The 15,725-nt window shown below is 44.6% G+C and overlaps 1 protein-coding gene across 1 annotated transcript in view; it reads right to left on the bottom strand.

The window, feature by feature from the left end:
* The window catches only part of KIAA2026 (KIAA2026 ortholog), a 58,839-nt gene extending 52,962 nt beyond the window's left edge, over positions 1–5,877 (bottom strand). The window contains 3 exon segments of the mRNA XM_056324334.1: positions 2,364–2,564; positions 4,685–5,203; positions 5,205–5,877. Of these exon segments, the coding sequence (XP_056180309.1) occupies positions 2,364–2,564; positions 4,685–5,203; positions 5,205–5,272 (788 nt within the window). The 5' untranslated portion in view covers positions 5,273–5,877.
* Positions 5,878–15,725: the final 9,848 nt, after the last annotated feature.

Genomic DNA, 15,725 nt, shown 5'->3' with positions numbered 1-15,725 from the left:
TATTCAGTCATATATTTTTACTAGAATTTTCATGGCAGATTTAATATAAGCTTTGAACAGATTTAAATGCAATTTCAGTGCAGCAAAATTCATTTTTATTACAAAAAAAATGAAGAGTGAGCGAAAGCCAAACTCAATAATGAACATGCATTTTGCCTATAGACCAAGACTATAGCTCTAAGCAATACTGCAATGGATTATCAGAAGGTCAGCACTGTGCACTCCAATTAAACTACTCAAGTCTGCAATTTTGCATATAGTTTTGGAAGTATCTATTCTGTGCCAACCTCACCATGTGGTATTTCTAAAAAAAAAAAAAAAAAAACAAAAACCACCAAGAAAACCCCAAGCTAAATAACAATTTTCTCTTCCTAACATATAACTATGCATTCAACAAAATCTATATTTTAGCAATAAATCAAATAAGTTTAGGAAGTTGTAAAACATTTTTGAACAAAAAGTGTTCCATCTTAGTGTTGCAAGTATGTACATTTACATATAAAACTTCAGAAATTTGTATCACACAATCATCACTAGCAACATATTCCTAATTTTACAGGCCTTCCAGTTTCCAAGCCTTTTTAAGGAAACACTACTGCTACGTACCTAAGGAAACACTACTACTACGTACCTTTGGAACATTTTCACTTTGGTAAGTTGGGCAGTAATTGGTACAAAGAGGTCCAAGTTACTTTGAAAACATAGCCAATCCACGAGGAAATAAGTTAAGAAGATACCAGAAGCATGATTATTGGAGGAGATCAATAGAGCCATTTTCAACCAGCTACCTGCCGATACATATTTTAGGGCATAAAGAGGCAAGCTGTGATCTTTTTCTGTATTGTAGAACATTCTGTTGAATCAATCACTGTGGAGTATCCTTTGCACAGAATCTGGGACTTGTGAGCATATCCCTATGTATGGATTTAGCTGTTAATAACTACAGTTCTGCAGGAACATGCTTAAAACAGGTGTATAAAAGCAAAATTTTTATTTCATCAGGTAGTATGTTCTACTGACTATGGATGAATTCAAGTCCAATCAAAACATCCTTTTTCATAAGTGTTACCAAGTTCAGAGATCCAGAACACAGAGTTGAACACAAATCAAGAGAATTTTACCAGAGAAACAATAAACTTTGTGATCTTTGTTGTTTTGCAAAGTATGAGGTGGGTTAGAAAAACAAAGATTCACTCATTTTTAGGGAAAAGGTACTGGCTAAGACTTCAGTCAGCCAGAACTGTATGGTTTCAAATCTGTTGCAAATGAAGATTACCTGCGAAATGAGAGTGAACTGGTTATATATGGGAAAAATCTCCAAAACTGTGAACTTTGAAAAAAAAACTGGAAATACTTTGTTTCCTAAACCTAATGCTGTCTTACCATGTGCAAGGTTTTGGTAGTGGCGGGGGGCTACAGGGGTGGCTTCTGTGAGAAGCTGCTAGAAGCTTCCCCTATGTCTGATAAAGCCAATGCCAGATGGCTCCCAAGACACACCCCGCTGCTGGCCAAGGCTGAGCCCATCAGCAACAGTGGTGGTGCCTCTGTGTTAACATTTTTAAGAAATATCTGCACAACAAATTGCAGCAGAAGAGAGGAGTGTGAATATGCCAGAGCAACAACTCTGCAACCACCATGATCAATGCAGACAGAGGGGCAGGGGGTGCTCCAGGCACCAGAGCAGATATATATATATGACTCCTGCAGCCCATGGTGAAGGCCATGGTGAGGCAGCCTGTGCCCCTGCAGCCCACGGAGGCCTGCAGTGGAGTAGATATCCACCTGCAGACCATGAAGGACCCCACTCTGGAACAGGTGGATGTACCTGAAGGAAGAAGCTGTGACCCTGTGGGAAGCCCACACTGAAGCAGGCTCCTGGCATGACCTACGGACCCATGCAGAGAAAAAAGCCCACACTGTAACAGGTTTGCCGGCAAGATTTGTGACCCTGTGGGTAACCCACGCTGAAGCAGTGAGTAAATAACTGCAAACCATGGGAAGGACTCATGTTGGATAAATTAATGCAGAACTCTCTCCCATGGGAGGGACCTCACGCTGGAGCAGAGGAAGAGTGTGAGAAGGAAGCAGCAGCAGAGAATGTGTGATAAATTGACCACAATCTCCCTTCCCCATCCCTCTGCACTGCTTGAGGGTAGGACATAAGAGTATTACGGGGTGAAGGTGAGCCAGAAAAAGGACGAGATTGTGCCTTATGCTTTGAAGTCCTAGATTCATTCATGAACTTAAAGACAAAACGCACCACAACATTTATTTACCTAAAAAATCCTTAAGGAGCTAGCCCCTGTAGAGAACTAGGGAGGCATACTTATTTAAAACCAAACCAAAACAAGTTTTCCTATTACCTCTTTTCTTCTTTTGCTCTCAGCTGTTCCTCTTGTCTTAGAACGTGAACCATCACAGACTCAAACATGCCTGTTGACAAGCCTACTAAATTGCGAGGTGTGGAACGACGTCTTGTTGAAATGTATGCTGTTCCTTTCTCATCTTCCAGCCCATAGCATCCTCTAGATGTTACAGCTATCGATGTTTTCTCTCTTAAATGCCTAGAAGAAAAAAGCAAGCCAATTCACAATTACAATTTCCCTTGCCAACAGCACTTCAATACCTACACTACCAATCATAGATCAAGCGTGTAACTCGAAAAAAAGCAGTTATTTTTCACCTGACATCTAGCTCCTTTATGGAATTCTAAACTTAAAACCAACATGCTAACATGAGCTATGTTTTCACATCTTTTGAAAATGGTCAATATTTATCTCAAGTAACCAAATATTACTTGTAGACTTGGAAAGAAAATACATCCACAATACCTGTGATAAAAAACTATCACCTCTAGGAGACACCTAAAAATACACATGCACTTGCTGATTTGGGTTGGGTGGGTGTGTGTGTGAAACAGCAGTTTAGTTAAAAATTAAAGAAAGATTAAAAGTGAAACACTGTATATTTGGTTGTAAAGTTATGTTTCATCTTATACTGTTTCAAAGTACTCCAGCAGAACTGGTATGAGAAGTAACACTCTACCCACAACCTTTGAAAATATTTGAGGGGAGGGGGAAAAATCCAACTTCCCTTCAAAAGCAACATCCACTCTAAGGTAATTTTCTGTGGTTTGTAAATCTGAGAATCATACAACCAACACTGATTGCTTCCCTTGAGTCAATTGATGGGGATCATTGAGCTAAATACTGCTCTGTAATGAAGTAAGAATGATTATTCCAAGATTTGTCATTTGTCATTTGTGTGTGACATGTAAAAGAATGACAACAGAAATTGATTTTTTTTTTACTAAATACATATGTTCCTATTTGATGACACAGTACATACATTGAGGTCACTTTCTTACAGAGTTTCTACTAAAAAGGCATTGAGCATTCTCAGGTTCTACAGAATCCAATTCAACAAAGTCTTCAAGAAAATGCCCTTCAATTCAGTACAGTTGAGACATTACAGTCACAACACATACAGAAATTAACTTGGCACATACCTTCCAAGCTGGTTTGGTTAGCTATTTATTTTCTAGCAGTAAGTCTTTTAACCACAATTTCCGAATTATTTTTTTTCTATATCACCTTTACTCAAGCAAACTTGCAACATTCATGCCCCATTAGGCTCAGTTCCCTTCGCTTCTATCCCAAACTGTCCCAAAACAGCTGTTGCACAAAACCAGTTTCAAATACAGTGTTGCTACACCAACACAGAATACATTCACTCTGGCTTATACAGTCAAGTTCTGTGCCACGCTCTTCAAGTGTTCCTACTACACTCACCGCTGGCAGCTAACACTCCATATCACCGGCGAGTTTAAGGTTGACAGACATGCACAGCTTTAAGCAGTTCCTAATACTGTTTCTTCTTCACCTTCACCCCTTGCCACAAAAATCCTCTTGGTTTTTACATGCACAACACCAAGTCACTCAGAAGACTGGCAGACCTTTCAGTGTAAGCAGCCACCACGGTTTTCTGAATATGACTAAACTAAGCCTATGTTAAACTCATGAGAAAGCATATATTCCAGTCACGATTTACACTGGGCTTTCTACACCATTTGACAGCTTTCTATGCTTCAGCTGCTTTGGCTGATAAACAAGTTCCTGCCAAGGGCTTATATTTAAACATACCAATTTCCATTTCACCATTTAAGACTGTAATATGCTAAGCATTATCTTTCATTTTATGATGATCAAAAAATAAGCAATTTCAAAGCAGGTACTTTGGCTCAAAATTTTGTTCCTCCTATTTTGAAGACAATAAAAATTTCACAGGCTAAAATTTACAATTTTAAAAAGCCAGATGTTCATACAAAGTTTAGGTAGTTTCACTTGCTTTTGACAGTACACAATAAAGAAAGAAGCATTTCACATCTTGTCTAAACAAGTGTGCTTCCATGTTCATAAAGGGCACAATCTTAACCAGGAAATGCTGTGCCCTATTTTGCATTTTGGTATTTTCAAGTTTGGAATCTCTGAAGTATTTTGAATTACGATTTTTATAGTTCCCAGTAGGAAACGTCCCCCACTCTGGCAGTACTGACAGCTAAAGTGTTTTATTGTGTTTTTTTTTTAAAAAAAAAAAAAACGCTAACAGTATTTTTCACATAAAGAAACACACCGTTTACATAAACAGGATCTGGCAAGGCCCCTATAGCGTTTTCTACACCTACCGGGAGAGCAGCGCCAGCTTCTGTTCCAGCATCATCTCCAGCTTCTGGGCCTGTTTGGACAGCCAGTGATCTACACCATGCAGCCGGTAACATGTCTCCAGCATGAGCCGGAAGTCACCCACAAAATCTGCTATCCCTGCATACTGCCCACTGGAAAACTTCTCTTCCATCTTCAATAGCCACATTCCAGCTGGCGACTGCTGAAGGCAGTCACTGCTCTCAGGGCCCGAGAGGGAGCTAGCTCCTTCTTCCTTGACAGACGCCTGATCCGCGAGGGGCTTCAAAAACGGTGCTGTCAGAGGCCGGTACTTCTCCAGGAGAAACTCGCGCAAGATGCGGTATCCCTGCTGCAGCTCGTGATTCAGGCTCCGCTCCCAGGCGCAGCCGTCGCTCTTCCCCGCCGCATCATCTGCCTCCATGTCCGGCTCCTCGTCCCCGCACGGAAGGCGGCTCGCCCCGGGCCGATCCGCTGACGAGTCTCCCCGCGCTGCGCCCGCGGGCTCTGCCGCGTCCATCTCCCACCCCGCGCACGCACAGCGCCTCGCCGGCTCCAGGGGCGCTGCCGGCCCCGGGCCGGCTCTTCAGCATCAGCTAGGGACCGCCGCGCTCCCCCTCGCCCTCGCCCAGCCGGCGAATCGACATCGGGCTCACCTACGCACAGAGACACGATTCAGTCCTCGCCACGCTCCCCCCGCGATGGCCTCAGCCCTGCCCCCCGCCGCGGGGGACGGGCCACAGGTGCCGGGCACGAGGCAGCGGCCGGCCGCCGGCCTGGCCCGCCTCTCCCGGCACCCGCCTCCCCCGGCCTCCGGCTGGCGCCCGGGCCTGCGCGGGGCCCCGCCCGCCCGGGCACCGCGCCCTCGCCCGGCTGGGCCGCCCCCGGCGCGCCCCTCCTCCCACATCTCGCCGCCCGCGCCCCCTCGCCGTGACGGGGCCGCCCTCCTCCCCTCGCCCGACGCCCCCTCCTGAGAAGAGGGCGAGAGGGCGGGCGGCGGGCGCCGTCCCCCGCGCGGGCCGCCCCCGCCAGCCCGTGCTCTGCGCGGCGAGCGCTTCCCCTCCTCGCCTCACAGCGCGGCGGGGCCGGCCCGGTGGCGGCGGGCAGCCGTGCCAGTTAACGGCCGGCGCGAGCGGGAGGGGGCGAGGAGGACGCGCGGCGGCCCGGCGGAAGGGCGAGAAAAAGAGCCTCAGCGACTCACCCAGCGCGCATGCGCCTGAGTGGCGGCGGCGGCGGCGCGCTGGTTGCTTTAGACGCCGGGCGCGGCGGCGTCATCAGAAGGCGCCCGGCCCGGGCGGAGGGAGGGGCGGGGGGCCCTGCGGGCGCCTGCGCTGGCGGAGGCGGCGGCCGTTGGTGCGCGCTGAAGTGGGGCGGGGCGGACGGCAGCCGCCGGGAGGGTCCGTGGGCAGGTCCGTGGGCGGGGGGGGGCGCGTCCTGCGGCGCGCTAGGGGGCGCTGCGGGCTGCTGCGTGCCGGGGTGGTGCCGCTGGCCGGTCGCGCTGGGGGGGCTCGGCAGGGCAGTCGCCGCTGCTGCGTAGTGTCCGCCAGCCGTGCTCCTGTGCGGGGGATGTCCGAGATTTCCTCCTAAGGGCACCTGGATAACGGATTTTGGAATGTTAAAGGCGTGCCGTTAAAGACATTCAGCCGTTAAAGCGAGGAAGCCTGAAAAAGCAATGAGTTCTACCTGCTGAAGTACTGACTGGAGAAGTTGGTGTGTTGTGAATGGAACCTACTAGAAACCACGTTGATCCGTCCTGGGGGCTGCACCTGCAGTCCTTTCAGATTTGCCCTTCAGCCCTGCAGCCCTGCTTGCCACACAGCGGCACGGAGGGACACTGCCTGCGCGCCAGGGTGCCGCAGCAGCAGCAGTAAGCCCCTGGGAGACAGATATTCATGTGCACAGCTTCGAGCTTGTCCCAACATCGTAAATGAAACGTTTAGTGTATCATGCTAACAAAAAGAATGAATGTAAGGGGCGGGGTGGTGGTGGTGGTGGTGGTGGTGTGTCAGGGTTTATTAGACCCATCATCTGCTCATATAGGGGCATTCTTTCTTGTACACTGCAAGTATCACACCAGAGACCTTGCTCATGACACCATGAGAATAAATCAGACTTTGCAATATAAAGAAATGTAGGAACACTCCCCTGTTGTTACTGTACTTACTCATTCTAAGGTCACTAGGAAATTTGTCCCCTCCATGCCCGGTTGGTCACAGCCAGCTTTCATAAATGCTTCTGTCAAGCTGTTTTTGCAAAAGAAGCCTAAGCGGAGACCACAGACGTGGTACCCAGCTCGTGGTGCTATGCTTCCCCTGTAGGCTGTGCCTGCAAGACAGAAGTTTGGGACCCACAAGGTTAGCAGAAGCGCCCTTTAGCCCCACCTTCCAACACCAGTCTACAAAGCCCTAGTACAGCCTATGTGCAAAGGCTGATCCTTGAGGTCCTGCCATCTCTCCTTATCACTTAATAATATTACAGCTACCTGATTTTATCCTCCAAAACCTCCTCTTGAATTGCAGGCTCCACAGAATGGAGGTCAGACTCCTCAGCATGCAGGGTGTGTTACTGGAGCAGGTGCTGCAGCATTGAAGGGAGGTGATCTTGCCTGGAGGATCATGGTAAGTTGAGACCTTAGTGATCCATGCAAACGTTAACCCAAGTGTAGCCATGTACAGCATGACCCTCAGGCCTGTGTTGTGCCATGCCAGTGCCATGGCCACAGGACAAACAGCCATCTCACGGGAGTGGGCAGCTCCAATGTTGTACTGGCAATTACAGCACCTCCATGACCTTACCTCTATCCAACAGTGCAGCAAGAATTTATCATGTGAATATCGCTTCTGTAGAAACAATGAATAAATTTGTTTTCTTGTGAGAAAATACTCTAATAGCTGGAATGACCACAATGGGGTAGCCCTTCCACACTTCCTTCACAGTGTGCCCTGATCAGAGGCCCATTTGATGCTGTGCTACTCATGGCACACAGCATCTGAAGTGCTGTAAGGTAACAGTTCTCTATTTCTTTATTTCAAATTGCATTTGAAATAATACTTTGCAGAGTCTGAGTGCCTTTCTTACTGGGACCATAATGGATCAGCACATCCTTGTACAAAACAAAGGGAATGATGTCTTGTGTTTTCTCTAATAACATCCCAGGAAGAGTGTTCAGCTTGTCTAATTCCCAGTCCAAGGTGAAAGTGGAGGGTCACCATCAGAGGGACAGAAGTGTTGGAGGGATTCCTGTAACATATGTGAAGATTAAATCAACTGTAGAAAAAGTATGACCGAAGATGATGGAAAGGAGCCATCCCAACCCACAAGAAAGTGGGAATTACTAGTATAAATAAGAGTAGGTTAGACTAGCAGCTCTTTTAGCAGCTTTTTGGCTTTGGGATGTTCAGCCAGCAATGCTCACTTTCTGGTACTGCTGGGTCAATCAGATGGGAAAATTCATCCAAGCAGGACTCTTGGCCCTCTTCCCGCATAACACTCAAGCAGCAGCTTCCCTCCTCCCTTCAGTCCTTGGCCTAACAACATGTAAAGCCACAAGCCTTCACAAGTCTTGAGATCAGGCCTGTCCTGGATTAGTGATGATCATCTCTCCAGTAATCTTCAAAATAAAGCTTTTCTTTCTTCAGGGCCGTGCACGTCCTTCTCCTGTATTTCAGTCCCGTTGAAACATGTGTTGCTTGCATCCTTCCCACTGTAGAACATGCCTGCAGCCAGGCACTTTGCAAGAAGTCTGTTAGCCACAGGAAGAGCAGAGTGAAAGAAAGCTTAGCAAGACTATAGTCCAACTGTTTCAGCTGGACCAAACACATACTGTCGGAGGGGAGAGGGAATTGTAAGTCATATTCTTTTTGCTTGGGTACTTGGTACTGCAGCTCTTGTTAGTCAGCACTCTGCCTTGCATGCCTTACTGTGTCTCTCTGCTCCTGGCTAGCCTGCTCCCTGACACATTATACCGACTACACCCGCTTATGATTGCCCAAAATGTGAGAGGTGTTCTCCAAAGGGCCTCTTCCTCTCTGAAATCCAACTTCACAGAGACTGGAAATAGCAACAATAAAGTGGATTTGACTTTTGTCAGCCAATCAGTTACCATCTTCCCAGCTGCTTAAAAGCTCTTAGGGTACAGGTGCCTATTACGATTTCTTTGAGGTGGCTGTCTTCTTAATGAAAGAAAAAGAATTTGTAGTCTCTGGAATATGCAGTTTTGTGATGGGGAGAGAAGCTATCATGAGCTACAAAGCCAGTATCTGTTTTCTGTTGCGACGGAGGGAAGACACAGTCGCTCAATATGAGTGATCAGCAGACTTTGTTTATTGTCTCTTACAGTCACCTTTTATGCCTTCTTATAATTAGCTCATACATATTACAAAAGTTAAGCTCATTATTGGTTAGTTGCCTAAATACCAAGCCCGCCCCTAGTTTCTCTTCTGTAGTTATCGGTTCCCACCTGCAACATTCTTTTCCCACCAAAATCTTCCTGTTATTGTGTAACAAGAACAGCCAAAGACAGTTATTTTTGCTTTACTTCAGATAAGCTGAGAGCAATGTGCATTTTTGTCCAGCCAGCTGGACTATGTCTATGTGACCCTTTTCAGCTAGTCAGTTATCCACAATTCCCCCGTTTTTATTTTGGGCGACATAGGCTTGGTTGACCATTTTCAATAACAGCATTTTAACACAGGAAAATACACAGCCAACTTATAAAATCTCAGTTCAGAAGTATAATTCCTGAAATACTTGAAAAATAAAGTTAGCTTGAAGCTTTAATTTAGATGCTCTTTCTGTTCCAGTGATATAAAAAGTTTAAAAAATTCAAAGGTAATTTTAAAGTTCTGAACATGGACTAATGCAAGCTCAAAACCCAAAAAGAAACCAAACTGATGTTTGACTATGAATATTTGCAAATATTTTAGTGGAAAATCCCTGACCATTAACAATTTTCTGTCCAAATAACAACTGCCCTTATGCAACCAACCAGTCCATACATTTTCTGAAGAATTCCTCATTGATATCAAAGAATTAACAAAGGGAAAAAATTAGTTCTAAGCTATATACATTCATAAGTGGATTTTTCAATAGTTACATACAGATTTACACACTAAGCCATAATGGCTTGTAGGTGATACACACAAGAAGAGTACGTTGCTTATCTGTCTGAATGTCTATGCTAAATTTGACAACTATGCCACAAGCCAAGCCTACATGGGTGCTGTGTTATGCACGTTCCTTAACAAACAGAAGTATAATAGGTAAATTCCCAAGATCTAGTCCCCAACCTAATTATATTATTTTGTAGCCAATTAAGGAAAATAACACAAATGTGCATATCTACATGTGCACACACCTTTTAGTTCAGAACCAATCTGTGATATAAGGCCTTAGCCTTATGGCATCATCAAATCTTAACGAGTACAGTAATTAAAAATGCAGTCTTACTGTAAGTGCGATTTATGCTGACATTCCCTCAAATGCTACACGTGAGTATTTCTCACTCAACTGCCTCAAGGTAAAATAGTAGTATTCGTCAATATGTATTAAAAAATCATTAATTCTCTACAATAGCAGTTGACTTCCATAACACTATGTAAGCAAAAGAGGCCTAAGATGGGTTTTCTGAATACTAACAATTTATTTTAGACTGTCTAAACTCAGGTCTTGAAAGATTTCACTCTGCCAGACATAGAAACACTGTTGCACTCCAGTTGTGATATCCCTTTTCCCAAGTTGTCACATGCACATCTCGCTCAAGCGACATTATTGTCAAAGTTTCTCTCTGCTACATAAAAGCATGTTGCACTTGTAGATATAAAAGACAGCACCCTTACTTAGATTATTACCTTATTACCTCATAACTCTTAGTATACCTTGTATCTCTGATTTCATCACTTCAAAAATTCACCAGAAGCAGATAAAACCACAGCATCAGACTAAACTACACCTTAACTGCTGATTCAAATAAAGGCATTCTCTTCAGATATGCCTAATGCTTACAAATAGTGTTGGCTGGTTTTGATCAAGAAACTATTATTACAATAACGATCAAAAATAATAATCCCGTTTGCAAAATGCCTTTAAGCCAGCCTCCTAGTCCCAACCAATTTCCACATTCAGAATACAGCATAAATACAGAATACAGAATAAATTATCTCCATCAAGGCAAAAAGGCTTCTCTTTAAGCACAGAGATGTTTGCTAGTTCAAGGCAGAAACCCATTTCTTGTAGGGGACATCTGAAGCACTTTTTTTGGTGGGTTTGTACTCAATTCCGTATTTTTCCTTCAGAAGCTTAAGCTGTTCCTCTTGTTTCAGGAGTGTTTCCAACTCTGATTTGTCGAATAGGTCCGTATTTCCCAAAAATATCATACATTTCCTCCGCTGTGATTCATACGGCAGGTTCCGAATATAAAGGGTCCGATTGACCTCTGGGGGCAGCCGGATGTCAGCTCGCTTGGCCGCTTGCATCGCCATGGCGCCGATCGGAGCGGGGGGGGTGGAGGGGGGGGGGTGCCGCCTTGGAGAGAAACCGCGGCCGGGACGGGGCCTGCCGGGCTGCGCCGCCGCTCGCCGCTGCCGCGGGGGACCCGGATGCTATCCCATACGCTAATAACCCGGGTAATGCCTTGTTACAATCTATGTCCCGAACGCTCCGCTTTTCTAAAAAGCATATGAGCGAATCGTACGTCGCTTGTCCCTCCATACCTTCGTCAGCGCTGTTGCAGCCTTTGCGAGACTTCGGCGACGCGTGGCCGGCGGGACCCTCTGTAGGTGCTCCCGGGCGCGGGGACTGTGCCCTTCCGCCTCCTGCGCTGCTTTCAGGACCGGTACCCGAATCTCCGTCGAACCGTGGCTCGCAGGTTCAGCCCTCTCTAGGGTCCCTGTTCGGGCGCCATTTGTCGCGACGGAGGGAAGACACAGTCGCTCAATATGAGTGATCAGCAGACTTCGTTTATTGTACCTTACAGTCACCTTTTATGCCTTCTTATAATTAGCTCATACATATTACAAAAGTTAAGCTCATTATTGGTTAGCTGCCTAAATACCAAGCCTGCCCCTTGTTTCTCTTCTGTAGTTATCGGTTCCCACCTGCAACATTCTTTTCCCACCAAAATCTTCCTGTTATTGTGTAACAAGAACAGCCAAAGACAGTTATTTTTGCTTTACTTCAGATAAGCTGAGAGCAATGTGCATTTTTGTCCAGCCAGCTGGACTATGTCTATGGGACCCTTTTCAGCTAGTCAGTTATCCACAGTTTTCTACTTTTTTTTGCATTCCAAAAAGTTAGAATTTTTGTTCAATGCTTGTCTTTGAAAATGTTTTGTTAGTTCCTCAAGTCAGTACTGAGATAACATGGATGGTATATATCATATGCTGCTTATCTAAATAAATAAAAGCAGATGTTTTTAATGTATGTTTACCTTTCAATTCCACTGTTTTTTAGGGTTTGTTGTTGGTGGTTTTTTTTTTTCCTGAAGAAGGGCTTATTTGCCTGGAACTTCATTTATACTTTCTTCAACACTACTAGGTAGCTTAATAAAATTTGCTACTTCTTGCTATACATCTGGCCTTGTCTTGAGGCTATGAGAAATTGTAGTCAGAATTCTGCATACATTCCATAGATTAGTACCTGAGAAGCCACGAAATGTGATGTCCGTAGATTTTGGTGTGATAACATCTCAGCTATATTCAGGTCTGCCTTAGAAAACAGATCGTTTCATCTATGGTGATGAAAGAAATACAAATATTAAGACTACACCCTGAAATTAAATCTACAGTGAAGAATGGGGCCACATATGACAAAGCAAGATAATAGCCTTTATTGGGAGCTGTGACATGTATCACCAAAATATTTGAAAAAGGATTTTTTTTAAAGTATGCAATCAAAGTAGGATAAAAGAATAACAAACAAAAAAAGAGAAGGTACCTGAAATTAATTATACTGGCAAACGGATCATTGTATCTACCTACAACAACTTTTATGTGTCATTTTGTCTTCTGTAATGAAGAATTACATGGCATTTAACAGAGATGTACGTACTTTCTGAGTCTTGCCATGAGTGCACTGTTGAATAAACTGCAGTAACCCAGATATGAATGTCTACTTCTGACTGGAAAGAGAACTTCTCCAAATGTGTTCAAATTATCAACAATTCTACAGTGTGCATTGTATGTCACTGTGGTTGGTTGCTGGTGTCAAACAAAAGATGCTGTGGCATTGCTTAGTCACCTTACACGCTGAACACACATACAAGACAGCACTTGTATCCTACTGTGTACCAGTCCATCAATGAAGAATAGTGGAAAGACTGGGCAATACTTGAAAATTATAAATAAAAATGATGATCTGTATTTCTGGATAACTACGAATACTGGTGCTTGTTCTGGAGTGTTTTCACAAAACTTGTAGGAAACCATCAGTAAATTTTGGTTAAATGTAACCGTCTTCAGTCCACCCAACCACATGTCCGCTGTACATCTGTTTTGACTCTACATTCAAAGAAAAAACACAGTTATTTCCAAACAGAAGATTTAGAAAAGTTGGAGTAAATAAATGAATGAATAAATATAAATAATTAATGTTTTTCTTAATATCATTTTCACAGAATCACAGGATAGTTGAGGTTGAAACAGACCTCTGGAGGTCTGTTGCCTCCATGCTTCCATGCTCAAAGCAGGAGCAACTAGAACAGCTTGCTCAGGGTTTTATTCAGTTGGATTTTGAGTATCTTCAAGGATGGAGGCTCCACAACCTGTCCAGACAACCTGTTCCATTTCTGCCAAGCTGCTTTCCAGTCAATCAGCCCCAAGGCTGTGCTGGTGTGGGGTGTCATTCTTCCCCAGGTGCAGCAGGTTGCATTTCCCCTTGTTGAACTTCATGAAGTTCCTGTCAGCCCATTTTTCCAGCTTGTCAGGGTCCCTCTGAGTGACAGTTTGTGGTGTATCCATCTGGTGTATCAACCACTCTTCCCAATTCTGAGTTCTTTGCAAAGTTCCTGGGGGAGAACTTTGTCCCATCATCTAGATGGTTAATGAAGATATGAAACAGTACTAGTCTCTGTATCAACCTGGGGGTACACCATGACTGTCTGATCTCCAAGATGGACTTCATGCCGCTGATTACAACCCTCTAAGCTTGGCACCAGTTGTGGAAAAATTGCTTGGAGGGGAGAAATTATAGAAAACTGGGACCTAATGGAAGTTGTAGTATTATAACCTGTTTAGGGTAAAATACAGTTGCCCCTTTCAGAATGGTTGGCACGCACACAATCTACTCCAACATGGCTCCCTTGGCAACACAACTTACTATCCTAGAGGAGCAGTGGAGGGTGGAGTGGGGTGGAGACACCTCGGCCAGGCTCTGCTGTACTCCCTGCAGGACTGGGAATGTGATAGTACCATACAGCTGATAAGCCACATAGCAGCTGTCAGGTGGAAAATGTAAGAGAAGATGTCTGTTGCTGAGCCAACAACTATGGAGAAATTATTCTCCTTAGATGAACCTTGCTCATTATAATCTCATTATAATCCTAATGCACACCTCCATCCCAACGTTACCTACCTCCAAGGCATGACCACCCCTCCCTGAGCATGCGCTCTCTATTTCTTATAACTATGTCTTTAAATGAAAGTGAGAGAATCTTACACCGATCAATAATAGAAGTGTATGACTAGAGTCACTCAAATTCCACTTGAGAGCAAAGTAAAGTATTAAAAGGGAATGAATGACAGGAGGAGTTAGGGAAGACTCCATCGTAACTTTTGGGATCGGGTGATGGACTGAACCTGTCTTCTCCTCATAGGGACGCCTGCTGGGTAAGAACTTTGTCTTATGCACGCTAAATAACTTACACTAGCTGTTATTAGTGATTAATGTTTTGGCTGTATACAGTTTGGTTGTATGTAAGTTCAAGCTTGTTTTTGCAGATAGTCCCTATTACTGGCACTCACAAATCTTAACTTGTCACGATTTCATAATAGTGTTATTCTGCAGAAAGTGTTAGCCCTTTGTGGGTGCCAGCCGTTGCTGGCAGCAGGTAACATTCAAATAAAGTGGGAAGACCTGCTGAGGGTCCCCCTTATGCTGTTGGTGTGTTTCCCTGAACAAGTCAGTCAAATTGCCCTTCGATCCAGCGGGACTGTTCAGTGAAGGGTCCCTGTAATGGTACGCTGACAGAGTGGTCGGGCACAAGGGTCTCAGCTTTCCTGGGGTGCTGATAGACAGATCAAAACCACAGGGTTGGGAAAATCTTCACCTCCCCCCTCCCCATCCTTTTTATGTGACACCAGTTTTAAACCCACCTCACTTACCTAGCTCATATTTCATCAGTTTGTCAATAGGTATGCACTGGGTGACTGTCAAAAATCTTACCAAAGACAAGGTAAACAGCATCCACCGTTCTCCCATGATCCACCACACCAGTCATCTCGTCACAGAACACTGTCAGGTTGGGTTGGTAACACCCTGATAATTCACCCTCCATGAATCCATGCTGACTACTCCCAATCACCTTCATGTCTTTCTTATGGTGTAGAAATGTTTTCTAGTATTATTTGTTTCACCTCCTCTGGGATCAAGGTGAAATTAACTGGTCAGTACTTCCCTCAATCCTTCTTCCCATCCTGCTTGGAAATAGGAGTGGCATTTGCTGTTCTCCAGTCCTCAGAAACCTCTCCCTGTTGCTGTGACTTTTTAGAGATAACCAAGAGTGGCCTCACAATGGCATTGGCCAGCATGATCAGCACTTGCAGGGGCCTCTGTTAAGTACCGAGGGCTTGTTTACACTCAGCTTGTTTAAAAGTTGGATCCTTCTGCACTGAGGATAAGTCTTTGTTGTGCCTTATTGAAAATCCCTATTGAAATCAAAACAACTAAAAAAAATAAAAAAATAGAAGAACTTACCTCATTTTAAAGATACAGTATGGCCTCCTTTTGTGTAACTTTTAATGTGAAAATGTAAACTTCTGAAATGCCCCTTTATATTGTGTTACTCCCATTCTCTTCTAAAATTAACCCTACTCTCCTTTGGAATAGAAAAGC

Source organism: Falco biarmicus, chromosome Z (assembly GCF_023638135.1).
Source record: "Falco biarmicus isolate bFalBia1 chromosome Z, bFalBia1.pri, whole genome shotgun sequence".
NCBI lineage: Eukaryota > Metazoa > Chordata > Aves > Falconiformes > Falconidae > Falco > Falco biarmicus.
Note: the sequence above shows the minus strand (reverse complement) of the source record. Positions and strands in the feature narration are given on the sequence as shown.